General features: G+C 47.0%; 1 protein-coding gene across 13 annotated transcripts in view; it reads right to left on the bottom strand.

Annotated features, from left to right (window-relative positions):
• Positions 1-589: 589 nt before the first annotated feature.
• TSPOAP1 (TSPO associated protein 1) overlaps positions 590-26,357 on the bottom strand; it is a 66,223-nt gene continuing 40,455 nt past the window's right edge. For 3 of the 13 annotated variants that reach the window (XM_062629702.1, XM_062629706.1, XM_062629704.1), the window contains 15 exons: positions 25,283-26,098; positions 24,610-24,761; positions 22,974-23,567; positions 21,161-21,466; positions 20,708-20,887; positions 16,373-17,497; positions 15,641-15,764; positions 15,344-15,495; positions 14,995-15,163; positions 13,653-13,724; positions 13,244-13,282; positions 12,147-12,250; positions 10,152-10,223; positions 8,893-9,021; positions 590-1,967 (listed from right to left, as the gene is read on the bottom strand). In XM_062629702.1, coding sequence (XP_062485686.1) covers positions 1,752-1,967; positions 8,893-9,021; positions 10,152-10,223; positions 12,147-12,250; positions 13,244-13,282; positions 13,653-13,724; positions 14,995-15,163; positions 15,344-15,495; positions 15,641-15,764; positions 16,373-17,497; positions 20,708-20,887; positions 21,161-21,466; positions 22,974-23,567; positions 24,610-24,761; positions 25,283-26,098 — 4,250 coding nt within the window. In that variant the 3' untranslated portion in view covers positions 590-1,751. Of the gene's footprint in view, positions 1,968-5,230; positions 5,297-8,892; positions 9,022-10,151; positions 10,224-12,146; positions 12,251-13,243; positions 13,573-13,652; positions 13,725-14,994; positions 15,164-15,343; positions 15,496-15,640; positions 15,765-16,372; positions 17,498-20,707; positions 20,888-21,160; positions 21,467-22,973; positions 23,568-24,609; positions 24,762-25,282; positions 26,099-26,357 lie in introns of those variants that run through there. The other 10 variants (XM_062629703.1, XM_062629705.1, XR_009966853.1 and 7 more) reach the window with 8 other exon arrangements.

The raw sequence follows: 26,357 nt of genomic DNA, 5'->3' as shown, positions 1-26,357 counted from the left end.
CTCTGTGCTATATATATATATATACCTGATCCAGTTTACTGTGCTTGTTTAGTATATATAGATATATACAAACTTGACTAGCTTTAGTGTACTTGTTTAATAACCTGTGTGTGTGATACAGCTGGCGTGCAATTGTTTTCTTGATCGTTGCCTGTTCACAAAACCAAGTTGGCACATTCAGTCAAAATGGATATGAAACAAAATGGCATTTTTTAAGGTAAAGAAAAATGTTGCCCAGTCCTGGCAGCAGAACTTTGCAAAGCAGGGACAAGCAGACAGCAGGGGTGGGGGGTGCTGGGCCACTCTGTCCATACTCAGCACCCCCAGGCTTTGAAGAACCTCAGCCAGGTCACACTGGGGGAGGCTGCGCTGCACTGGTGTCACTCTGAAGCAAAATACCTGCACAGCTCCCACCTTCCTGCAACTCCCAGCACAAATACAGGCTGGGCAGAAACCTTTCCTTCCCAGAGAAAGCAGCTCTCCCCACAAACACAGGAAAGCGAAGTGCTGTGGAGCGTCATCGAGGTGCAAGTGACCGGTATGATTTTCCCCTCTATGACCCTCAACACCAAATAAGCATAATAGAATCTTTTGGGTTTTTAAAGAAAATGTATTTTTGTGAAAATAGACTTTATTATCATAAAATTTGATATTAAATAAAAACATACCATATCACCAACACTCTGGACACTGTGCTGGCATCATTCACGTACCTCAGGGAACTGTCTTTAACACAAGTACCCCACCAAAACATGCAAAGAAAGAAACACTGAAAAGGATAGAAACCATGTAGTACAAAACTTTCCGTGGCTTAGAAAGGGATGTGTCTGAACTCAAGGAACACATCATCTCATACGAAAATAGCTGCAAACTCTCCATCCCCAGCTCTGCTTTCCAAATGCTCCAACTTGGGAGCAGCCCATTCAAACAGCCAAAGAAAACTGTGAAAGAGGCAGACACCAACCAACCAAATAAATAAATAAATAAATAAATAAATAAGAGAAATAATCAAGAACTAAATAAGGCGGAGTCCACAGCCAGTGTCTGTGCTCAAAGTGAACCACAGGAGCAGCTTCCAGCAGCCCACCCCACAGGCAGAAGCATGGACCCCTTCAGGGCATCGCTCCTCCCTGCATGGGAATCCTGTTGCCAAACAGGATTGAGGCAGTGTGGGATGCTCCTAGGCACAGCTGCATATTTACATGTTGATAGAACAAAGAACTCACTCCTCAGCCCAGAGACAGCAAAGGGGATTCAAGGGAACAGAGAAGTGCAAATTTTCTTTGCAGGAAGTGGAGGAGTTAACACAACCTCCTTTGGACCAGAGAAATACCAGGGTGTGGAGGACAAGGGATCTCTTCCTCAGGGACCGGGGCTTTGCTAGAAAAAGCCATTCAGCAAACTCACAGCCGGAATATAAGTTTTAAATGAAAATATTTACAGGGAAGTGGTGCACTGAGGGCTGTCAGGGGCAGGACACACTGCTGTGGAAGTAGCTGTGTCCTAGAGCTCAGGCCTCACACACCCCAGTGCCATGATGCTATGATCAGAGCCATTGCCCACACTGGGTGGGCACCCATATCTGCACTCTCAGCAGAGACCACAGCTCACAAACCCACTGGAGAGTTCTCTCTCTTCAACATACACTTTTCCCCTATGACTCTAGTCAGCTTATTGCAGAGGGCTTCTCCTGAATTGGCAGTTTCTGCGGGGACTGCACAGGCAATTTTTACAGAACAACAAATCCCTTATTAATATTTCTTACTGGACCCAAGTTTTCTGAAGAGCTCTTTTCCTCTGAGGAAGAAGCCTCTCTTCTTTTTACTCTGACCAGTTACATGACTGTATTTGAGAATGGCCAGCGATGCCTGCTCTGGACACTGCTCACCTATGCCAAGGCAGGAGGGTGGTAGAGTAGGAGGAGTTGGTGAGGAATCACTCTGCTCAAGAGACCCATCTGGATTTAACTGAGTGAGGAAAAAGAGAAAACAAGAGGAAAAAAAGCACAAATTAGATCTGATGAAGGACATCACAGCAACAGACAACTCAGCCAGAGAACCCTGCCTTCTCCCCACCAGCTGCCCCTCACCCTGCCCAGCTCAGCTCCTCTATGCAGCTGCAGATCCAGTTAGGAAGTTTCCAATGGATTTGAACTTTCTTGTACCCACGACCCAGACACTGCCTGAGCTCAGACATTCTGAAATGCGTTAACTTTGGGCCAAGAACAGGACAGCACAAAAGCCCCACTGAGGACATGGTGAAAGATGCTGCTTCACAGCTGAAGATGCTGTAAAAGAAGCATCTCCCAGGAGTATGGATTAACGGATCCTGATGCATCCATATACGGCTCCCTGGGCCAGGGGTCCTGGTGGACTCCCAGCACACTCTGGGGCGTAAGTCAGGGCATTAAAAACAACCTATTAAGGGCTGTGAAAGACCTTCAGAAGTTCAAGGAGACTTGCTAAGCTGGGAGGCTTCTGCAGCAGTGGCCATGAAGAAAAATCCAGCGTCCTGCAGGGCATCCATCAGGTCTAGTCACAGGAGAGGCAGAAGCAGTCTGATGCTCTGCAGTGGCACCAATAACAGAGAAGTTGCTCATGATGAAGCAGGACATAGAGAAGTCTTGGATCAAGTGGCATGCAGCAAATAACATGTTCCTAAGTCACCTAAGCATTTGGGAATGTTAAGTGGACTCCACAGTCCCAAATGACAATCTGTATGCTGCTCCTTTTGGAAAGGGCTTTTAAAAATCAGAAAGTGCCCTGGTCCTGGGCTCAGCTTCCTCTTTGCAAAATACAAATGGCAGGTCAGTTCCAGCACCTAGGTGTCTGGACAGGGATCATTTCTGATCTGGCAGGACAAACTTTCCCAAGAAGCTGCAGAGTTCAGCAGGGAAGAGGCTCTGGGTTTCTGAGGCCTTGGAGACCATTTGTGCCCCTGCCTTCTCTTCCACACAGCTTCCAAAACAGAATCTTCCAAGCTCCCAGCTGTACATCCTATCCACAACACAACATGAAAGTGGCTGGAGCTGTTCCAAGGAAAAGCCTTCCTCATAAACCATCCTGCCCTCATCATTAATCTGCTTGGTTCGTCCCAAGTCGGGGAGTGCACCAACAGGGAAGATGTTAGTGACAGCACAGCAGGATGCTCTGCCTGGGGTGAAAGCGTTCCTGAGAGCACAGACATTATTCCTGCACAGGCAATGAAGGAGAACCCCAAGCAGCCGCTTGCAGTGCACTGCCTGGAGCGATGCACAGGCAGAACGGGACTGCCAGAGCCACAGCACAATTAAATGTTGCCTGCTGTGGGCTGGTTTATTTAAAGTTTCCTGGGGCAAAAGCAGCACTGCTCCATCTTGTGTGACAAAGAGCACAAGAAGAGGCTGTGACCTCTCCTCCCCTTGCAGGCTGCATCATGCTGCTGTAATCCAGATGCTTCACTCTGCTCCAGGAAGAAAGCACTTCTGATACAAGATGAGCAGAAACCTCTTCTCAGGAGTCAGACTCAGTACATGCAACACCTATGGAGTCAGTTCTGAGCAGCCAGGAGCACAAGGCTTCTAGAGAGCTCCAGAAAGATGAGAGACAACTACAGTCTTGCAGCAATCAGTTTAAACTGTCCCAAGTAACAGTGCCATCAGACTCTTACCTGACACAGTGTCTCTGGCTACAGGGACAGAGATGGAACTCCTCTCTCCCTCTCTTATCTACAGGAAATAATACAGTGGCTGATTGTTCCTGAACTCACAGGTTATCTAGAAATCTTGTTCCACACACTTTCAAAGGCACTTCTGTGACTCTCCAGCACTGCCAAGGACATGTTGCCAACAGCTCGATAGCACCACCTCGCTTTTGGGCAAGCTGTGTTCTGCAGGTCAACTGCTCCAACTAATGCTGAGGCACCAGCTGTGATCATTGGTAGCTCCTGTCTGCACACACAGGCAAGCTGCAATGCTTTCTGTTTACTGCCCAGGTGTTAGTCAGGTTTGAGAAGTCTATGAATAAATCTGGATTAATCTAGAGGAACCATTTTCAGCCAGTAATGTAAGGCTTATGGAGGCAAAAAGTAAGACAGATGAGGGCTAACTTGGTAGCCAGCTGGGTTAGATGTGTGCAAAAGTAGAGAGTGATACATGAAAGACTGCACACAAAATGAGAGGCTGGTACCCAGCCCAGCTCAAAAATGTCACCATTAAACACTGGAATAAGGATGCTGCAGTACCAATGTCACTAGCAAATATCAAACAGCTAAAGTGAAGTAACTGGCAGTCTCCTGGCTTTGTGGCTGGAAGTGCTGTTGATTCCCAGCTGTGGCATACGATGCCCAGGCAGATTTCCACACAGAGGTCTCACATGCAAGCATGTGCAGATTTTCTCAGAGGTCTCTATATGGCAGAAAAGCAACAGCACTATTTCACAGATTCATCTATTAAGAGACAAATGTTACTAAAATTTGGGTTTCTTTAAGAGAAACATGAAGGAAAAAGTGCTCAATCAAGACAGAGTAAAAGCTGTTAGTGGGGATAACCAGAGGAGTCATGTTCATTTTCAGGGGGCACTTTTCCATGCTGTCCAGGTATTGCTCCATTGCACAATTTCAGGAAAACAGTGTTTGACACTAAGGAAACCACAGATCTGCTCCCACTGCCCCCCAAAACCAGGGGTCTCACCCCACAGCCCCAAAACTGTTGCTTTAAGTGTTGTCAGACAGAACAATCATCCACATAAGGTTTTAGGGACTCAATGTTACTACTTCCTTAAGTTGATGGTATGCAGGGGGTTTTCAGGACTACACTAAGGAAGGAATACAATCAGGAAGAAAATACCCTACACGTGCAAAATATGGGGTGTGCTCAGCCTAAGCAGGATCTTGCAAAGGCTAAACAAAGCTTTGGCTGTTGATGTGCTGGGACAGTGGTAGAAGGCCCAGGCTGAATTATAAAGCATGTCATTTCTAAACCTGAATACCCAGCACAGTCCCATCATGTCCCCAAAACCACCAGATAATTGTTCCAAACAACTGCACTTCATGTACTGAACAGATCATGGCTTTACTATAGGACCAATCTAGCAGGTAAAGGTCTGCCAGTAGAGGTTTTGAAGGTGGACTTGCTAGCAGAGCCCCAGTCCAGCCTGTCAAACTACAAGCAAGAAAAGGAGTAAACTACAGGTGCACGACAGTTTAATATGCTAGGCTGGGTGGAAGATTGAAGAGATCTTCTCACATACACTTACATGGTTGCTCTCTGTCTATGTATCATTCATATCTATCACTGGACTCTTCTCTTCCTCATTCTCTGAAGAAAAGAACCATCACGGGTGCGTAACACAGGCAGAAATAAATACATGAAATCAATTAGAATCAAACACTTTCTGTAGGTGCTTTACAATCAGTCCTTGACAGCAACTGTGTATTACTGATGCAAAAATACTCCTTCAACAGCTGCAGCATTAAAGCAACTGCTCTCAGTTGGTGAGCATGAGTGTTTTAGGGACCTAGCTGGTGACCATAACTTCTTGGATACTCCTCTTTGTGCTGTATTTTTCTTATTGCTTAAGAATCTAATCCCCAAATGTTGTCAGTTTGAAAGTTAGACTGCTTCACTTTTTCAGTTGCCAGCAAGATTTACTCAGAAATAATCCAAAATTATATACCTTCCCCAGTGCAATTTGGAAAGTCAATTGCCCTTATTCTCAGGCCTTCAACAGAGCAGCAGGAAGAAGGGAAGTGTGAAGAACAGACATGCTGAAACCTCAAATCCAAGAAGTTACAAGCAATTGAAAAATCACTCCTGATCATGCTGGAGAAGCTTCTGTTAAGAGTGGGACTAGCTTTAACACATGTCCAAAGCTCTGCCACGATACCACGGAGCATACGCATGCTGGGTCTCAAGCTGGATATGCTGGATCTCAAGCTGGGCCTGGGACACTGATGTAGTCTGCTTTGCCATGCTGTCTTTCAGAAGGTTCAAACAAGACTTGTCCAGAGGCTGCCGTGCATCCTTTGCCCTTTTGAATACCCCACACTCCCTCCACCCCAAACCACAGCAGCAAAGGTGCTTCCATTTGCATTGGATGCACCAACAACAGTTTCCCAAGCAAGTTCCTTAACTCTATGGAGTGAGGATGTCACCAGGGTTTGAAAAGCCCCAGGTATGGCTCTGTGAGAGAGTTCGGTACAGCTCAGAGATGGCCCTCAGAATATGTGTGCTTTGTAGGAGGAGGTTTTCCTTCTGCCTTAGCCAGGAGGTGTTCTGCCCAGAGGTAGGAATGCTGCAATTGCTGTGCCAGTGTCAAATCCTCAGGGAGGTCAGGTTCTGTCTCTCCTCAGTAATCACTAAGCAGATTCATAAATGTAGTTAAGTAACACAAGTTTGGTTATGAGCAGGGTAAATGTACTGCTTTTAAAAGGGGACAAGCAAGGTATTCCTATCTGGAAGCTGTTCAAATGGATCTGGATTGCGCAGAACAAGCAGGACAGCACATAGTTAAAGAGGGTTAAGCCAGAATCACCTAGGAGAGGCCTCCTGGTGAAGCAGGGAAGCAGCAGGACAGGAGGCAGTCTGTCACTACACAGAAGCAGCCAACCAAAAGTCATGCTTAGATAGTGTGGATTCCCACTGAAGTAAAATTGGTTTAATCATCACCAATTGAATTTTCCAAGTCCCCACACTTCAAACTCTGAAGAATAGCAGCTCATGGGTCAGACAAGTACCAAAATTACCTGACCTAAGGCAACATCTTCCTGCTCTACAGACCCAGAGTTAAGAGCCAGTGCAAGGGGAAGCTCTGTTGGATCTCTGGCAGAGAGAAGCCAAGACAATGGAAAGATCTGAAAGGCAGGCAAGCCCAAGACGTCTATTTTATGTTGGTTGGGTTTATCACATTTGAAAGGCATTTCTGTTAAAAAAAAAGGTGTCATGAACAATAGGAGAACAGCACGCAGGGATATCTGAGCCAAAGTGCCGTATCCAAAGGAACAGTCACCCACTGCTAAACCTAGCACCAGTGGAAAGCAGAGAGAAAAGTGGAGCAGCAGCAAGCTGAGGGCAGTGAGCAGGATCAGCTCGAGCTGCCGGCTCAGCACCAGAACAGACAGGACCTTGATACCTTGGAAAGCCTGTGACAAAGCCTGTGACATGGCAGGTCAACTGGTGTCGCAGTTTCTTCGCCAGTAAAACAGAAGAGATAAGAGAGGGATGCAAATAAATACCCTAGAAATAACGGCAGATTTGTTGCATATGTTATCCTGTTTATCAGCCAAATTCCTGGTTCTTACTTGTCCTTAATAAAAGGCCATTAACTAAGCAAGTGGCAGATCAGCTATCTTGAGCCCCAAAGGTTACCTGAATTTCCCCATGGTTTCTGGAAGGACCAAGGCTGGGGCTGGCATCTGAAACAGGTCCTTCTCCCTGCTGGCTGATGCCAGAGAGAAGGGTTAGATCTGTAATAAGCTACAATATGAATTAAACCCTTTTTCATTTTACTGATTTAGGTATCCTTTGGCACCCTCTATTCCAATAGATCAGTAATTTGGGAAGAGCGAATAATTTTGAGTGGGAAATTGGAGAAGGAAACCCACTCTGAATGCTTGCTTTCCCCCTGCGAAAGGGAGACTTGCATAACCTTGGGGCTCTTAAACCCTGGTAGTAACAGCTTGTTAACCTTTGAGTTCCCACCATGGACTTAGGCGCTAGGAGGAAAGGGAATGAGTATCCTAAACAGGTAAGCGCAAGAGACCCAGACAACTTCTGAGTTTGGAAGATGATCCAGCAAACTACCCACAAACCTTATTTCTGAGTCAGGCCTGCTCTTTGCAAGAAGGCATCAAGGCTGTATTGCAGACCCTGTACTCACAAAGCTTGAAATGCCTGGAAGCAAAAGATGGGGCTGCAGGTGAAGGCTAAGGGAGATCAGGCAGCATTTGAAGATAGAAATGGGAGGTGGGCACAGAGAAAAGAAATTGCTGAGCATGAAAAATAGGACAAGGAATGCTGCAGAAAGCAGGAAAGCTAGGGAGGCACAAGTGGAAAGTTCAGCAAAGGAGGATACAGGCCCACATGCTTACTGAAGGACTGGTTCAAAGCCAAACTGGACCTCTTCTTACACACTTTGGTGGGTGTGGCACTACTTGATGGTGCCAAAAGCCTTCTAAGAAGAACTGAAGGTGAAGTACATATGAGCTGGGACCAATCTGAGTCCCTCCCTGCCTTCCACTCTCTAGAATGACACAGAATATGAGGTCCAGAAGTAACTGGTGAGGTGCTACACCAAGTGAGGTCTGAATCCAGCAGATGACCCAAATCCCCCACTTAAGCATTTGTTTCAAGAGCATCAGCAGCATAACTCAAGGGGTTAGCTCAACCATTGCATTCTCTGCATCTGTGGGATGCTTTCAAAGCCTGAGGATCCATCTCACAGATCTGTTTGGGAAACTCCCCAGTGTGTTTTGAATTCAACTGGAAGCACCTCGGACTGGATTAAGACATATCTAACTCAGAATGAGTGGAAGAGCATTGGTGTTTGGGTGTTGGGAACTCCACAACTCCTTGGCTTGGGTATGAGCCTATCTGAGAAATGTCACATGTCTGGGAAGCTGCCTGAACTGCTTTGCTTGCAGCAGGATATCACCACTGACCCTTCTGTGGATCTGAAGTATTTGCTGGTGTGCTTTGGGATGCTCTTTGCCCACCTGACCACAGTGAGACTGAGGCACCATGTTGTTGCAGAAAGAGCTCCTAGCACTCCTAAACCTCTGAGAACATTCCATGGGATGAACTAAGCTCCATGCACTAGTTTAAATGATTCCATCAGAAGCTGCATGCTGTGCAATGCCCATCTCCAGCCACATCACAGTTGGATGTCTGTATGATGCAGAGTCACACAGTCTTACCTGGCTCTCAGCACTCAGTGGAAAAGCTTCTTTATCTTTTGAATGCAGCTCCTCAGCCATACCTCCAGCCGAAGGTTCAGCTTCCAAGAAGTTAGATGGGACAAGTCCTCTCTGTTGGTTCAGCTCTCCCTGCAAGATCAACATTGAGTTCTCACACCAGCTTTCCTGGCTGATGGGGAAATAAGAAACTGAGAAGTCCATGCAGGGAAGGCCAGGCTGTGGTGTGAGAGAAGCCTGGGAACACACTCATGCTGGAAGGATCCTCAGCAAATTCCATGGCTCACATTCTTGCTTAGTTGCTCAGTGAAACAATTCAGAGCACAGAAACACAGAAGGGAGTGAAGGAAGAAAAGATGGCAGATGCCATGACAAATGTATTCCAGCAACATGGTCACTTCTACAAATTCAGATCACTTCCACTGCTATCCTGGAAGCAACTGGAATACGACAGTGCCACAGGCTTTCCAAAGGCCTTTGATTTAGTCTGGTATTTATTTATTTTGTAAAGAATGAGGTTCTACTGGTACAATGTCCTGCAGACATGGCCTCAATGCTCACTGAGGTGCAGAGCTGCAAACCAAACTTGGCTGTATGCCTAGAGAATTGTCTCCAGTTCAGCAGGTGCTTGAGTGAGACAAAACCAACCCCAGCAATGGTGTTTGGCCAACACTATGAAAGAAGGCAAACAAAGCATTCACAGTGATCCCCTCCAGACTCTCCCTGGAGCTGAACCTCAACTTTGATGTGTGAAGACACATTGCTTCCTATGCAGGGATCCAAGGGCCAAGGATCATGTCCAGCACACAGCTCGTTGGCAGGCACAGCCCCCAGGTATGCATGCACAGCACATGAAAGAGGCACCAGTGCTTGTGGAGATATGCTCAGATGGGGGTGACTGTACAACTGTATTTTCATGTTACCACTGTAGCCTCCTGCCCTGGATGAGAGCATGTGTCTGAGTGCTTCGTGACAAATCAGCTTACAGCAGATGCTGATGCAGCTGATACAGGTACAGAACAATGCATCCTAGGCTTTGGGAAATATGCAGTCAAGTTATGCCAAGAAATAAACTCAAATCCATCTGGATATTGTGGTTACAGGAACATGGACTACCAGAAACACCCTGCCCTGCAGTAAGCAGATACGGGCTTGGGTTTTTTTGCAGCGTATTTTGTTCCCTGATTTCGTCTCTCCTGCCACTAGATGGACTCCAACGACTTCAAATGCAGCCACTGGCCCTTCCCAACCCCTGTACTCACATAATAGAATCCATCATCATCCATGGACCCAAACACAGTGATAATGTCCCCAGCACTGAAAGTCAGTTCAGCCTGCAAAGAGCAAGAGAAAAATGGTCACAGGAGAAGCACTACCTGGAATGTCTGGCCTGAAACACCAGGTCACCCTGGGCTTCTTGCACAAGCTTACCCTGCGGGAGGGAGGCCGCTGTATTAAGACTTGCAGTACCAGGATGATGAAGGGCAACTAAGGTGGGTAACTGTGGACCTCAGTGCTAAGGAAGCATTTCATAAATTCAGACAAGAGCAAAGCCCGTTTCTTAAACCAGTTTTAATAAGGCTTCAAAATAGTGCCTACAACCTGTTCTGGAAACGTATGTTGAGACAAGCTGAACAAGCACCAGAAACACCTTGCATTTCTTTAAAGGTAACTACTAAATCCTGCTCCTTTGCATAAGCCTGTTCTGTATGCAATGCTCAGAGATTAGTCACTAGCAGGAATGCATACAAATGGGAAGATCTGACCTAGAGACAGAACATTACCACACAACACATGTCACCCTCCATCACATCCTCCTGTCAGCCACCCCAGCAGGCGCTCCCTGGAGCACAAGACCAAAGACAAAGGTCGAAGCAGTCTCTATCAACAGAAGAAACTGCCCAGTTACAGCAAAAAAAGCTGCTCTAAGAGAAGGTGGAGTCTTCAAACAGGCTGTGTCCCACTCAAGACACACTGTTTACATGCACTTGACAGAAGCGTTAGCTGGAAGGGATCTACCTCCAACACATTTACCTTATGGTAACCCTAGTACTCAGTTTATCTCTGGAGGCTGCAGGTTCCTCCTGCTGGCTGTGAATTACTTTGCTGTAACAAAAAGACACTTTGAGGGAATTTCACTCACAGACACACAGAAGGGCACAGCTGATCCTATTCTGTCCTGGTGCAAGTTCATTAACAGCAACTGCAGGCTTCTAGCAGAATAGGTGACCAGATTTCCTGGAGTGTGCACAGGGAGCACCTCCAACAGTGCAACAGAACTGGACCAGCTTGTTTCAATAATGAACTCTGCCCATATGGCAGGTTCTAGGAAGACTAAATTACTGCAAAAAATACAGCCATACAGCCATCTTCTTGTTGATATGAGCACAAAAGCATTCTCTGGCTAATGCATGCTCTCACTGCATTATTCTAAGATAATCCTCCATCCTTAAAACACTCTGTCCTCAGCAGCAGCCTGTCTTGCTCATGAGATGCTCATGAGTCACCTCTTGGCCATACACTCCTCTCTGATGCATAGAAACAATCTGAATCCAAACCCCATGTTTATGTTTGCTCAGAGTAGACTAACACTGCTATGGAGAAAAGAGAACAGAGCATGTTCTAACTTAGAAAGGTTATTTTGCAGTAAGGATTCAGCACTGCCATCTTTCTACCTCAGACTTATCCACAAAAACAGTCTGGATTCTGTGTAGGGAGTGCTTGAAAAGCAAAAACTTAGAATATTGGTCCATTAAATGGGAGCTAAGTCTTCTTGCTTGAACAAAGACCTACACAGTTATTCAACACAAAAGACATGCTCCAAGACACGCTCAGCTGAAGTATCAGAAGTCCATTCAAACTCTTAAGCAGGTTTTCCCTTTTGCCAGAGTGTGCCCTCAATCAACTGCTAACAGCAGGGGCTGCTTCCTCCTGCCACAGGTCTGCTTAGTCCCATCTAATCATTAGGGGATGCTACAAGGCCATGAGACACAGAGTTTCACTGAGACATATCCTAAAAAATCACTATGGGTATATTGCATCATGTTCTTCATAGAAAACTGAACATGGGTATCAGAAAATGCATGAGAACATATCAGCAAACTACATTTTATGACTTTAGCCAACCCCTTTTTAGCAGCAACACTGCCAAGCTACAATGAGCACTTTGGTCAAAACAGAGACAAATGACTTGGGACAGAAGGAGAAAAGAAAGAGGAAAAAGAAACCTATGAAAGGAGTGAGCAGCTGGTGCTTACCTCTACATCTGCATTTGGAGAGCTCTCCTTAGGATTATAGTCAAAGACAGCCACCATACGACGAGAAGTAAGCAGTTCAGCCTCACAGTCTTTATGCTTCTGCCCTGCAGGACAAAAATAAAATGCAATATCCTTAGCTGGAAGTTCTAGGACAAAATCCCAAATCACAGCAACTCCTTCAACATTTCTGGAGTGGACTGAGTAAAAAAAAAACCAGGGGGCAACTGAATGGGTGAGAGATCTTAGAGGCCATAGAGACATTTAAGTACAATAGTCTTCTGATCTCCTGTATAAGCACAAAAGTGGGAACATCTCCACATTAAAGCATCCTTTAGGTGTCCTGCTATATATACAGGCATGTATTCTATATTTTCTGATATATACACACAAATATGTGTATATATATACACACACAGGACAGCAGCCTCCTTATAGGGTCTTGAATGGACATTTCTCCTCCCTGCACACAATGACCTGCTACTGAGCTACAAAATTCATCCTCCAAGTGCCAGGGGAACAGCAAGAGCCCTGGAGAGCATCAGCCACAGCAGCAGAGCCCAACACGAAGGGAAGCAGAGGCCTCACCATCCAGGGAACATGCTGCACTTTCAAAGCCACCCACTTGCTCAGCCAGGACTTGAGACCTCCTCTGGGTCTACAAAAGCAAAGCCTGGTGTTACAGGAAACACACACTGTCCATTCCTTATGTCCCTGCTTCAGGGCAACACTGGATGGGCTACCAAGGGGTTTGCAGGCTTGGCCTCTTGGGCATCAAGGGATGACTGTGCACCTAAGCAGAATGAGCACCCTCTTGAGGGACCTTAGGTTTTAAGGACCACAGCACTGGATGTATAAGGGATTTCTCTGCTTCTCCAAAGCACAACAATAAGTGCCCTTCACCTCAAACACTCCCTGTTTAGTCAAAGGCCACTGCACCCACTGCTGTATTAAAAGAACCCCACCATTTGTGAGAACCACCATTTTCTTACAGTGCTCTGAAGCACCACTACAGAGTCTTGCATTGGCTCTCGACTGCAAAATGTGTCTGTATTCTGATCATGTACTATCTACTCATAGTATGAAAGAGCAATTCTCACCTGCATGAGCCTTGTACTTCTCCTGTTTATCCAGCCCTTCTGGGGGAAGAAAAGGTCTCATCAGTGAGAGTTCATCTTTCAGCCGTGACCACATGACAGAACTGACAACCGTAGAAACAACAAAGACCAAAGCAGCAAACAACAGAAGCAAACCATTCATGCAACTCAAAGCCTACGCCGGTAACCATGACTCAGGGACGTAACAAGAAGCAGAGGTCAAGCTCCAAAACTATAAGAGACATCACTGTTGTTAAAAACTTAACAGCAGCATAGTGTTGGGCTCTCTTTCCACTTCCTAGCAGCTGTACAGAGACAAACATCTGAGGGTCCTGTAAGCAAGTAGCAAAAATTCAATGCAGTCTGTAACCCTATTGCGAAAAGCAAAGAGGAAGCAGTGGGTGACACAGACCTTTCTTGGAGCGTCTGGGTTTTGGAGGAGGGATGCTTTGGCGGCGTGGAGGTGGAGAAAATGTGCCATTTCCTTCATAAAAATCCAAAAAAGCAAATAAATAGACAAGATAAACACAGTGAAGGGAAAGTGAAAAGCATATTGAAGAGTGAACAGGCAACAGAGCAGCATGACATGCCTCCCCTGGGAAGCAGACACCATGATTTCTATGGGCACAGCCCAAATCTCCATTTCTCATGTGTGGACTCAGATGAGGCATGATCCACAGCCCAGATACACACAGAAATCCACACTGTATTTATGCCCCTTAGCTGTACCACAGTGCACATCAGACAAACTTTGCTACACTTTATCTTTCAGAAGCAGCATCACAAGGATAAAATAAAGCCTTGTTCCATTAACACTTGAAAATCACCAGGTGAGGTGCACCCCATCAACTGCCTCAGGGGGAAGGAACCTGGGGAAGTTTCTAGCTACAGTTTCTGCACTGAGCAGGGTCAATACAGGATGAGTCCACAGAAAGAGCTCCCACACCAACCCCTTCAAGGCATCTTCTTAGTTACAAGCAGGAATATGGGTTCGTGACAGCAGGAAAACAACAGAGGCACAAAAAGCCTGGCTGCCAAAGGAAACCAGGTTTCCTCTCTGCACATACACATAAGGTATGTCTTCTTCACTACCACCACCCTCCTGAAAACCTTCAAATCAACCATGTTTCCTGGCGTCTCAGGGCTATTAAGTTCCTTTATTCTTCTGAGGGCAGGGGACAGAGAGTCTTGTGTATCCACACAGGAGAAACAGTATGAGCGCCCTAGTGTGAAGAAGTGCCTTACTCAAATCTCTTCTCTCCCTAGACATGAAAGAGGCCAAAGGACACAAACCTACCAAAAAATCACATAGCCACAAAGTGAAAGCAAAAGACACCTTTGACCCTTGTGCTCCTCAGCATCAACCTGCCAGAGACCCACATTTAGGAGCTGGGCACTGTCAGCCCCATAGCCTCTCGGGCTGGATACTGGGTCTCACTACAGGGAAACAGAAACAAGCAGCCTCATTCACACTCTGTGCTGAGTTCACAGACATGACACCTCAACCACAGGAGCAGCTCCTGCAGCTGCAGATGCAGCCTCCGGCTCAGGCATGAATTGAGACCTCAGAACATCTGCCTCCCTCACCATCCAGACTTCCCTGCTTGCTACTTCAGCAGCCACTAAACAAGCCTGGGGACCAGCCCTAGAGATGGTTTTGGTGCACTGGCCACGCAGCCTGACAGCACGACTGAGCTTTCCACGCTTCAGCAAAGGGACACGCTGACAGTGCACACATAAAGGAGACACAGTACCTATGCTCTCCATCGGTGTGTCAGCAGGCAGGAACCCTTGCTTTAGGAGTTGCTTCTTGATCTCATTATTCTCCACCTGGACTTCTGATACCATGTTACATGGAATGTAGCCCTCCCTTCCTGCACATTCACCCCTGTAAAAGCCATCAGCATCCTTGTCTCCACATACCTGCAAGGGAAAAGACAGGCCAGAGACTGTTGAAACCACAGGGACTGAGAGACACAGAGGAGAAAGGGAAGCTAAGGAAACTCCCAAGATGAAGGAGTCTGCCTTGAAGGTTTATGCTGTCCCTGGAACATCAGATGGAACCATACAAAGTAGAAGGTGCTCACTATGGTGTGCTCTTACTTTCAGAATCTGTCCCTCCTTAAATGGGAGCTCCTCTTCTGCTGCATCAGGGTTAGGAGACATAGAAACAGGATCGTAGTCAAAGAGAGCCACAAATATTCTAATGCCATCATCTTTAAGAGAGGTTTCTGAAGCAATGCTCCTTGGAGGACCTGTCCACAGACAGGAAACACACAGAGAGAACATCAGTACCATTCCCCTGCCATAGCCCTGCACAGCTCAAATCCTACCTCTCCCCTGCATTTCCAACCACCTCCCTCTCTCCTGCTGTCCAACTCTCTTTCCTTGCCCACTCACCTGCACTGGAGAGCACAGGCTTCTGCATTTGGCTTCTTCTTACGCTCTTGTTCCCTCTCCTCCTGGGAGCCTGCCAGGTCGTGCAAGGCAGCTCCTGGCCCCTAGGATCTTTATTACTGGCCACCTGCAACAGGAACCAGCAGAGTTAGTAGCAGTCTCTGCCTTCCAACTTGCAGCAACAGCGCTCAGCCCAAACGCACTCCACAAAGAGCAGTGCATCCAAATGCAACATTCCTCTTCAGGGACACTCTAGAGCTGAAAGTACCAAGGGAGTTGGAAAACAGAACTAAGTACAGGCAGGCAGCCTGCCAGGCACTAGTGACAATCCCCTTGGTGAGAACAAGGACACAGGACAGGGCATTTCAAGCAGGGGGGCAATGACATTACCATCATCATCTACACAAAGCTTCAACAATTCAGCCTCTTTCACTAGGGATTTTCATTGGGGTGCCACAGCCTCCTGCCATGGGGAGGAAGACCCAGTATGAAAAGGAATAGTGCATCGGTGACACTCGGTCGGTTAGCAGGAAAAGCAGAAGCAGCTAATACAAGAAAAGCCACGGAGCAGCACAGAACTACAGAATCTCTCAGATATTCTTCCAGAAATCCCAGAGGAGGGGCCTTTCTCTGGACAACACTGAACAAAGCAAGATACAGGCAGGCCAGGGAAGCAGAGGGAAGCTAACGCCACTGCAAGCTGCTTCAAAGCCAGAACAGGAAAAGTCACCCAACCCTTTTGTGCAAGGAGGTGCTACGTATCCCCTTCGAAGGATGTTCGAGCCTCCTTCTCCAGCCAGGTGACTTACAGTCCAGCTCCCAGCCCTGCTCCTCAGAACTGCTCTCACATCTCGGTGCTTCCTTCTGGCAGAAGAATTGCAGATGCCGGTTTGGAGACCCAGCCCACTCCATCCCCTGCTCTTCCATCATTTCCAGTCTGGTCAGGTCCCTTCTGCCATCCATGTGGACAACCTCAGATTGACTGGAGCCATCACTCCAGTCCCCTTGACAGCTCGGGGACATTTCTGGCCATAGCCTCCTCTCAGGGGGGGAAGCACAGATCGAATCCTCATCATCTTCAGAGTCATATTCAATGTCTATTTCCAGACTCCTGGGGCTGGAGCAGCGTGGTGCCACCACAGCAGGTTCTGCAAACCCTGGAACCACTGCTTTCATGTGTTTTTTTCGTAGGGTGCCTTGTCTGGCACGACTGTACATATCAAACCCTTCTTTCGCACCAGCACTGCTCACAATGTTCAGCTCTTCCCTGAGGCTAGGAGCTCTGTATAACCCACCTCCCATCTGACTGCAGTTGCCCAGCAGACGACTGCAGTGCTCTGTTAAATCATTCTGTCTCTTCCTACCCATCTCAGACCGACTCCGGGTCTTCTCTTGATAATTACTTCCCTTCTTCTTGATCCGAGCAGGACTTGCCACAGTCCCAGACTTCAGATCATTCTGCTGGTAGCCACAGTTCCAGCTGGCTTTCCTCTGACTCCAGGCTGTCTGGACAAAGGCAGGATTTGCACGGTCAGCATCCCTTTTGCTCTCCTTAACACCATGCTCCTCCTGCAGCATCTGAGCAGACAGAGCCAGGGAGGTGTTACTCCCATCTGCCTCTAGAAACAGCTCCTTGATGTTGAGTGTCTTCTCTGTTCTCCCTGAATGGTAGGTAAGTTCTTCCTGGCAGTCTTGAGGATCCGCCTTTTCCTCCAGAACACAATCCTCATCCTCATCCTCATCCTCATCCTCAGTCACTTCAGGGATGCTAAACAATTTCTTGCTGTGGTTCTTCTGAAGTGGCAGTTCTAGTATTCTCTCCAGAATTTCCTCATCGCTGTCAGTATCACAAAGATCCATCTGTACCCAGCCCCCGAGAATAGCCACAGCCAGGACAAGCAAAGGGAAAAAGAGAGGAAATAAACATTACAAAGAGAGGCAAAGTTACAGCTGATTCCCTCCCAGCACAGCAGGATGGAGCGGCGACTGTGGTCTGCAGCGAAGCAAGGGTAGGAAGCAAACGAGAGCAATGGAGCTTTGGCAAAAGACAATCAGATGAACTGACAATGCAGCGGAAAGTGAGAAAGAACAATGCATGGAAGAGCTCCCTCCCAGCCTCTGCCTCTACACACACACACTGTCTGCAGCACCTTTCATCCTGCCCATGGGGTTCCCAACAGCTTCAGCATCCCCTGTCTGGGATGACAGGGCAGGAGAGGCACAGCTCCTCCCAGCTGTGCACCAGAGCTGATCAGCTCCCTGCCTCCACAGGTATGAGTCTCACAGCCTGTACTCACACAAGGACCCACAGCCCTCCCTTACCTCTGTCCTTGCACTGAAACAGAAGACAGTGACCCTGTGCAGTGAGACACCCCTTGGAGATGTTGCTACTATGGAAGGACCTTCTCTAGGTCCTTCCCACCATCTGCCAAGGTCCAGCTCTACAGTGATTTATTGTCTGCAAATCCAGGTGAACAGAGTTGCCACAAATACACATGAAAACCTTTCACCTCAAAGGGGTCACACAGACTTGTATTTCGCTTGCAGCTGGGTAACAGCTTATCAGCTTACATAAAGCTTTTGGGAAAACACTGCTGAATTTTAAAATTTCCCTTGGACCAACTGAAGAATTTATGGTTTGTCTCCTACTACATTTATACTAGAATCAAAAGGGCGCATCCCAGATGTATAGCGTAAAGTAGGTTGGAAGTTACCTATAAAGGTCTCTTGTTCAACCTCCCTGACAATTTATATCATGACATGTTCAAAAAGCATTTATAAATAGCTTACACAGCATACACAATTATTGATGTTTCAAGCTACTGGCATGAGCAGGCCTGGTCAGAGAGAATTAAAAACTGAACCAGTGGGGCAAACAAAAGGCAGCTCTAAGCTGCCTATTGATTATTCCAACCTTCATAACTCTTTCCAAGCAAAAGCTGGTCTTGAATTCTGTTTAGAATTGGTTGAAGGGGCCTCCAGAGGTCTCCAGTTCAATCTCCTAATTGCTGCAGGACTGCTGCAAACACTAAAACAGTGTCTTTGCTTAGCTGAGGCTTGAAAACACCAAAGAAGGGAGATCCCCCACCTCACTGGGGCCCGTTCCAAGGCTGCACCACCCTCCTGGGAAAGAAGTTTGTACTCATCTCCCAAACAGGAACTCACAACTGCTGCCTGTTTGTATATTATCTGCCAGCAACAAGATGCCTTGGGCTATCTCATAATTTTAACCATCCTTCAAATAGTTGTAGGCAGAGACAAGATCCCCCCTTGCCTCCTCCTTGTCAGACCAAACAGGCTCAGCTTCCTCAAACTCTCTTCACAGGACACACACTCAAGGCACCTTGGGCACATCAACTAGGAATATCTTCAGTTATAAATGCAACCATGAAGACCAGTAAGACCTACTTTAGCTGTTTCTAGAGTTGTGGCTTTTGCCTTTGAGTTTTAATATAATACTAGTTTCAGGAATTTAACAACTTAATTGAGGTTAAACTTTTTAAAAGCAGCAGCACTTCATTCTTTCATCCCCCAAATCCTGACAGAATTGGCTGAGAATTCTTGAGATAACCCAAAATGTTACTAAATATGTAGAATCCTAGAAAACAGCTCTGCTGAGACCTGGCCCGCTTCAATCACCATCTTTCTTCATTCTTCAAGGTAGTGTTGGCAACTCTGTGCCACAAAGCTTCCTGCCCCTGATGCCCTCTCCCCATTCAGCATCTTGTCATGCTCACACACTCAACGTCTCACTGCCAGAAGTGAAAACAATCACTTTAATTAGGTCAAGATGCACCAGTGTGCTGAAATCAACAGGATGTGTGTGGGAGGGTTTGGTGTTTCTTTCTCACACACACAAAAGACAAACCCCCAAAACATTTGGGCCAATAAAGCACCCAGGAAAACAAGACAAAGAACAACATTCTTGACTGTTCTAATTTCCTCTTTACCCTTGCAGGAAAGCTGAGTTTCTTCCATTTTTCTTTCCAGTGCAATTCCAACAACTGGAAGCCCTTTCAACAACTCCTTCCCAGGCAGCCCCAGAATCACCAACCACCAGGCTCTTCTGGGGCTCCTGAAGCTGCACTTCAGGTCCCACCTGCCCATGTGGGAAGCAGAACTCCCTTCAGAAGGAGAAAAGGACTGGCAGGACATTTACTCCAGAACCATTACTCTGTCAGTGATCGTTTAATGCTCACGAGATCCATCTGTGGCGAGCAGCCACACAGGTCAGCATCAACCAACTACAATGTTCTTTGGTCACATGAATAAAAATGAGGGCACTTTCTTGCTATGCACATGTACCACATTTCCCGCAAATCTTTCTGATTTCTCAGTCATTCAACCTCAATACTTCCTCTCATGGACATTCATGTCAAGTGCCACAATCTGTACTATGCCACCTTCCAGTCACGCAGTTCTCAGCACAAGACCTGTCACAGATGCACTGCAACACACTAATTAGCTTTAACTGTTTAACTTGTCAAATGAATTAACAGGATCACCCACTGTTCACTTCAACCAGTGTTTCCTCACTTGCAACATGTGAATTGCAAAGCCACAGCTCTTGCAGCTTCTTCTTCCTACAGAGAGCACCAAGGTCTATGCAAAATAATCTGCACTAGATTACTCCCATTCAGCACTGCCTTCAGGACTAAGGCCAAAATGTTACACGCTTGCTTTGCCTTAGGAGGGATGGTGGGTTACTACAGGATTTACAGATGGGTGGACTTCAGAGATTCTTGTGTGTTCGCTGTTTGTATCTATATTAAGAACTTGATCGATAGGATTGATTTTTACCCGTGGGTTCTAAAGTTCACACTGCATTGTGTGTTTTTCCAACTAATTAAACCCTGGGTACATTCATTACACATAAACACCCTTCCCTCTAACAAAGAATTTGCATTTTTACTAGCTTAAGACAACACTGGAAGTAAAAGCAGAGCAGGCAGGAACTTAGCCAAGCACTGTTGAGAGCACTGGGCTCAGACCAGCACCTCCTCCTGTGAGCTGATGACATGGGATGGCTGCACTAGCACTCCCCACAAGCATCATTCAGCTACAAGTTACCTTTTCCCCATTATCCCCGTAACATGTCTCTCCCTGGTCCCATTTCTTCTCTTCCAGAGCTTGTGAAGACAGTTCATCTTCTTCCTCCTCTTCCAAAATATCTGAAAGGTCAGAACTACGGCTGTGCTCAGCAAAAAGGGTCAGCGGTCGTCTTCCAATTTCAGATAGTTTTTCTTCTTGCTATTGAAAACCAGAACAGATTTCCTCAGCCCTCTCAGACATTATTTCAGCAATAAAGTAGCACTTTACCTTTCTCTATCATATACAGCTAAAAGGTGGCAGGAAACACACTGGGCAGCACCCAGTGCTGCAATTGGCATGTGTCTATACACACACACACAGCCACACAAAACCACCAGCATGCAGAAGAACAGTACCGTGGAAAATCCAAGGGTGTCAAATAAAATCCACATCCCTCCATGGGCACAGACATTCAACCAGCGTTAAACAAACCTCTCTCTCCACTCTGGACATTTCTTTCATCACCTCTTTGCCTGGGGACAGCCTCAGGAATTCCTGGCAGCTGCTCCCAGCCATGCTTATGTCTCCTTGGAAGGTGCCCTCTGTGCCCTCAGCCTGGCTGGGGGAGGGCAGAAGCTCTGGACTCAAGCGTTTCTCCTTTGTCTCTTTCCCTCTTTCAGCACTGGCACCTTCTGGTGACTCTTCCACAGAACGTGCATAGCAGGTCTCCATATCTATCTTCAGACTGCTGGCAGATGGACTTTCCAACTCTGGTGCTTTGGTTACAGATTGCTCCATCTGGGAAACAAACCAAGAAAAGGTCATCATAAATAGTGATACCTAGTGGAGATACTGTGCCATACCCGTGCACCAAAAGGATGCCCTTACCACCCCAAACCAAACCCCATGTGTTCTGCACTGCTGGTATATAAGTATTTTGGAAAGCAATTTGCAGCTGGGAAGGTTGGCCAGCCCTGGAGCAAACCCCTTCCTCCCTGCAAGTACCTGTAAGTACCACTGCTTCAGCTCTGGCTACCACACATGGCTCATGGAAGCCACATAAGTGGACTGACAACAGCTGGTTTTAGAGCAGCAAGAAGAGCCCATGCTATACAACAAGGTCAATTCCCACTCTTATGTGCCAGAGGAATGTCCTACATACCAGCTTGCAGGTTAGCTTGAGCTGGGGGTGAGGATACTACCCCACTACTTCTTGGAGCTGGTAAGGGCTGTGAAGGGAAGGGGCATTAATGAAGAATATATATGGACAGTACAAGTGCAGGACCCCATGGTTCACCACCAAGCTGCAGTACAGAACGCTTACAGATTTGTGTTTCCCTGTCAGCTCAGCCTGGTGTTTAAGGAAACCTCTGGGAGATGGAGGAGTGGAACTTCAGGAACAAGGAGGGGAAGGCAGGCGAGCCTTCATCAACCACCCCTTTCTGTAACCCTCACTCTAATATAAGGCAGCCTCCACCTGATCTAAACAGGCTAAAGGCAGCCCTCCAGAAGTCTAAGGTGGAGGTTTTGCTGACCTTCTTCCTGGCTTCTCCAAGGACTGAAAACCCAATCATTTCATGATCACTTTGCCCAAGACGGCCACAACCATAACATCACCCACCAGTCCTTCTCTGTTTGTGAACAGCAAATGTAGCCAGGCATCTCCCCTAGCTGGCTCACTCACCAGCTGGGTCAGAAAGTTACCTTCCACACCCTCCAAGAAGCTCCTGGATTGTTTCTTCTCTGCTCTACTGTACTTCCTGCAGACATCTGGTAGATTGAAGTCCCCCATGAGAGCAAGGGCAAGCAAATGTGAAACATCTACCAGTTGTTCAAAGAATTGCTTCATTTGTAGCTTCATCCTGGCTGGGTGGTCTATAACAGACTCCTACCAGGATATCAGCTGCCTTTCCCCAACCCTCACCCACACACATTCAACCTTCTCACACACAGCATTGATTTCCAGGCAGCTGATGCACTCCCTGACACACAACACAACCCCACCTCCTTTCTTTCCTTGCCTATCCGTTCTGAAGAGCCTCTAGCCATCTATTGCAGCACTCCCATCACGCAAATCATTCTACCACGCTTCTATGATGGCAACTATGTCATGATTTCCCTGCTACACAATGGCTTCCAGCTTCTCTTGTTTGCTGCCCATTCTGTGGGTACTGGCATAGGAGCATTTAAGTTGCCCTGTGGATCTGGCCTCTACCAGCAGCATGCTACCCCCTGGCTCATTGCTATTTCATTTCATTCTCTGTCCCAGCACACACGGTACTGGGCAGGAGATGTAAACAATTACCTGCACATCTGTCCCTTCACCCAGGCCTTGCAATTCTGCTTCCCTTGAAGAGACAGGCTTCGTGCCCTCACTGGGGAGCACTGTGCTGCCAGCTTGCTGAGGAGGCACAGTCAGGCATTTCTTGTCTCGTGCAGCATCTGATCCCTGTGGGGAAGTGCCTAAAACCTGCACCAAAGAAGCACTGGGAGAGGAGAGGTGAGGTGGTGAGGAGGCTTTCTCTGGCAGAGATGGCGCTGAGCCCTCGGGGCTGGAGGAGACATCAGTCAATTTGGCATCTGAGGTATGAGAGGGAACGTTCTGTTGAAGCAGGAGTGCAGCCATGTGGTGGGTGGGTGGGCTGCGTGAAGGCAGAGAGCCCCTGGGCTCTCCACGGGGCAGTCTAGAGGTAAAAATGGTAGAAACAGCAGAATCTGAAGGTGAAGAGTGGTGAGAGGCTTGCAGCAAAACCGGGGAAATCTGGGCTGGAACTGAATCCACTGATTCCCCGTACAGAGACATAGTTCTCACAGACACCTCCCGGCACACCTGGAACATCTGAAGCTGGGACAAGTCCACAAGGACGCTCCCAGCTGTTGGAGAAGTCACTTCAATTACCTGCAAGCAAAAACCCAGGGAGCAATTATTTACCATGCACACAGTAAGAGCGACAATTCCTGAACCCAAAGTTAACAACAGACCCCAAAGCTCTGGAGAGCTAACATGCAGAATTCCCACCCTTCTGCACAGGATCAGGGAAGAACAAACAGTAAACAAAAATTGTTGTCGTAACCATTCGAGAAACTGGTTATTCTATTAAATATTACTATATTCCTTCCTGCTCTAGGTTTTAACTCTCCTTGTTCCCTACGCTTTAAAAGGCAATCACTTTTTTTGTTTTCTCTTTCACCTGCCTCTTCCCAGACTCCTCCTTTTTTACTCATGTAGAGGAAAAAGCATTTCCGTGAAAAAAGAGCAATCATCCAACACAGCAGCACTCTGGTTTTCACTGTGCTCCTTTAAACAGTTGTGGCTTGCTTCTCCCATTGCCAGTGGCACATCATGTGTGCAGAAGACTGCAAGCCACTTTTAACACAGAATATCCTTGGAGGTTCTTTACCAGTGCTCATACTGAACTCTGGGGTGTTTTACACATCTGCCTTTGTCTGTCCCTTCATTTAAAAACGGGCTGGAGAATGACACCTCACTCTCATAGTGCAGAGACAAGCCCCAAGTGGTGGCAAGGTTGTGTACTTATATCCTGTCTATGCCATGTGGATTTACTGCTCCTTCAGGTCACTGTTTCCCCAGTGATCAAGCTAGTGCCTAGGGTAAAGGAGGAGGCTGACACTAATTGTCCTGGTTTGCTGGTGAAGGGTCCTGCCACAGAAACTTTCTTAGCTTAGTTATATCAAAACCACATAAAAAATCTGGACATAAGTCTTTTTTGGTGTGCATGGAGCAAAGCAAACAGCCCAAGCACTGTCACTTCTCCAATACCATTCCTTTCCAAGCCAAGGATTGTCACTGCCTCCTCATGGCATCCTTACTGGATCAGACTTTCCAGGTTCTGAGGCTCTGCAACTACTCTCTACTCCTGCACCAGCACACAGCCCCCCACTTGCATAAATGTCAGCCTTGCATTGCACCAGCACAATACCTTCTGTCCATCCGCATACACAGCGTAACCCGTGACTCGAACTCCATTGGAAGATCCTTCAGCATCAATGGTGACAGGTAACCAGCTGATAACAAGAATACCTGGTGAGGGACCAGCTTCTACCTGGACATCCAAAGGAGCATCAGGTGTGCCTGCAAGAGACCAAATAGATTTTACCTCGTTTAATTCACTTTAGAATAAAGCTAAACTAAACCCTGGTTAGAATAAAAAAGTCCCACACAAGACTTGCCCCTGCAGAACCATACCAGAATAACCAGGCTAGTCTTGGGAAATGATAGAACCAGAGAAAATAGGGTGCTCTTGTTCTATGAAAGCTTTAATGCACAGAAAACAGAACTTTGCAAAAGTAGCTGAGGCCAAGATGCAGCAACCCTTAGAGCAAGGTCATGGCAAACCATATCTTCCATGCCTGCAGAGACATGCTGCTAAGATCAGCAAAGAGAATGTCTTCCCAGAGCAAATGAAAACAAAACAGAGAAAATTGTTAAAATAAAGGAAGAAAAACATTAAGACAAAACAGTACAGCATGTCAGGCTTTGGGACTACTAAACCTTGCTTCCCTTCACCCCAAGGCTTCGCAGCAAAATAATGACAGAGCTCACTGCTCCAAGCACTCCATGCACAATGGCAATGGGCATGACTGCTCTGATACCTGCTAGTGGGGTAGTGAAGTGTATCACAGCTGAGTTCTGCTCCTGCCCCTGTGGGACCTCTTCCCAAGGTGATTTCAAGGGCCGGGCCTCCAACTTGGCAACGTACTGAGTGCTGGGCTGCAGGCTGTGGAAGGTGTACCAATAGACCCCAGGTTTTGTTATGTCACATTCCTCCCCATTGAGATAGACCGCATGGCTGTAATTGCTGTTGCAGGGAAGCCACGTGAGCTCTGCTGATGTGGCAGTGACGCTTCTTACTTTCAGCATAGTTGGTGCCACACAAAAATCTTGCCCCACAAAGAAAGTGCATCGCAGTTTATCAGAACTGCCTTGCTCTGTCACAGTCTGCACAGATACACGGTAAGACTTTGTCTTTAAATCCAGCTTTTCAATCACTGCTTTGGTCTGAAAGCCACTCTTCACATTTTGACGTAGCTCTTCATCCACATAGATGTTGTAGCTTTGTACGTCTGGGCAGCCAGCTGGCAAAAGTGGTGGTTCCCAGCCTACAACTATGCTTCTGGCAAGCTGCTTGATCAAAGTCAATTTTCTTGGGTAAGGCACTGCTGTATGACTAACAGGTTCCTCCTGGTCTCCTTCTGCTCTACTGGTCAATGGGCTGATGCTACTCTCTTCAACAGAGAAATCACTCTTATCTCCACTGCTGGTGCTTGCACTGACAAAACTTTTCTCCCGGTATGAACTATGGGTGAGATCGTTCAGCTCCGAAGGCAGAAACGTCACGAGGTCATCATCTGAGACTCGCTCAACAAAATTGGAGGGGACCAGCCCTCGCCGGCCATCCATCAGCTCCCCTAAACGAGAAACAGGAAACCTGTTACCACTGCACCTCCTGTTCAGCTTTCCAACCCATCTATGAAGACAATGTGACAACACCTATGCTAAGTCATAACTGCACTGCAGCCAGGAATGAGAAAAAAAAACAGCTAACCTCTGGGAGGTTATTCCTGGGAAAGCTTCCTGGATTTCCTAATGCTTCCCTAGTTAGGTCCTAATAACCACAGTGAGAAGACTACCTACACCACTCAGCCCAGAGCCAACTAACTGGAAAGC

This window comes from Pezoporus occidentalis, unplaced genomic scaffold (genome assembly GCF_034315485.1).
Source record: "Pezoporus occidentalis ecotype Australia unplaced genomic scaffold, CSIRO_AGI_Poc_V1 ctg340, whole genome shotgun sequence".
Classification (NCBI taxonomy): domain Eukaryota; kingdom Metazoa; phylum Chordata; class Aves; order Psittaciformes; family Psittacidae; genus Pezoporus; species Pezoporus occidentalis.
This window is presented reverse-complemented; position numbering and strand designations above follow the sequence as displayed.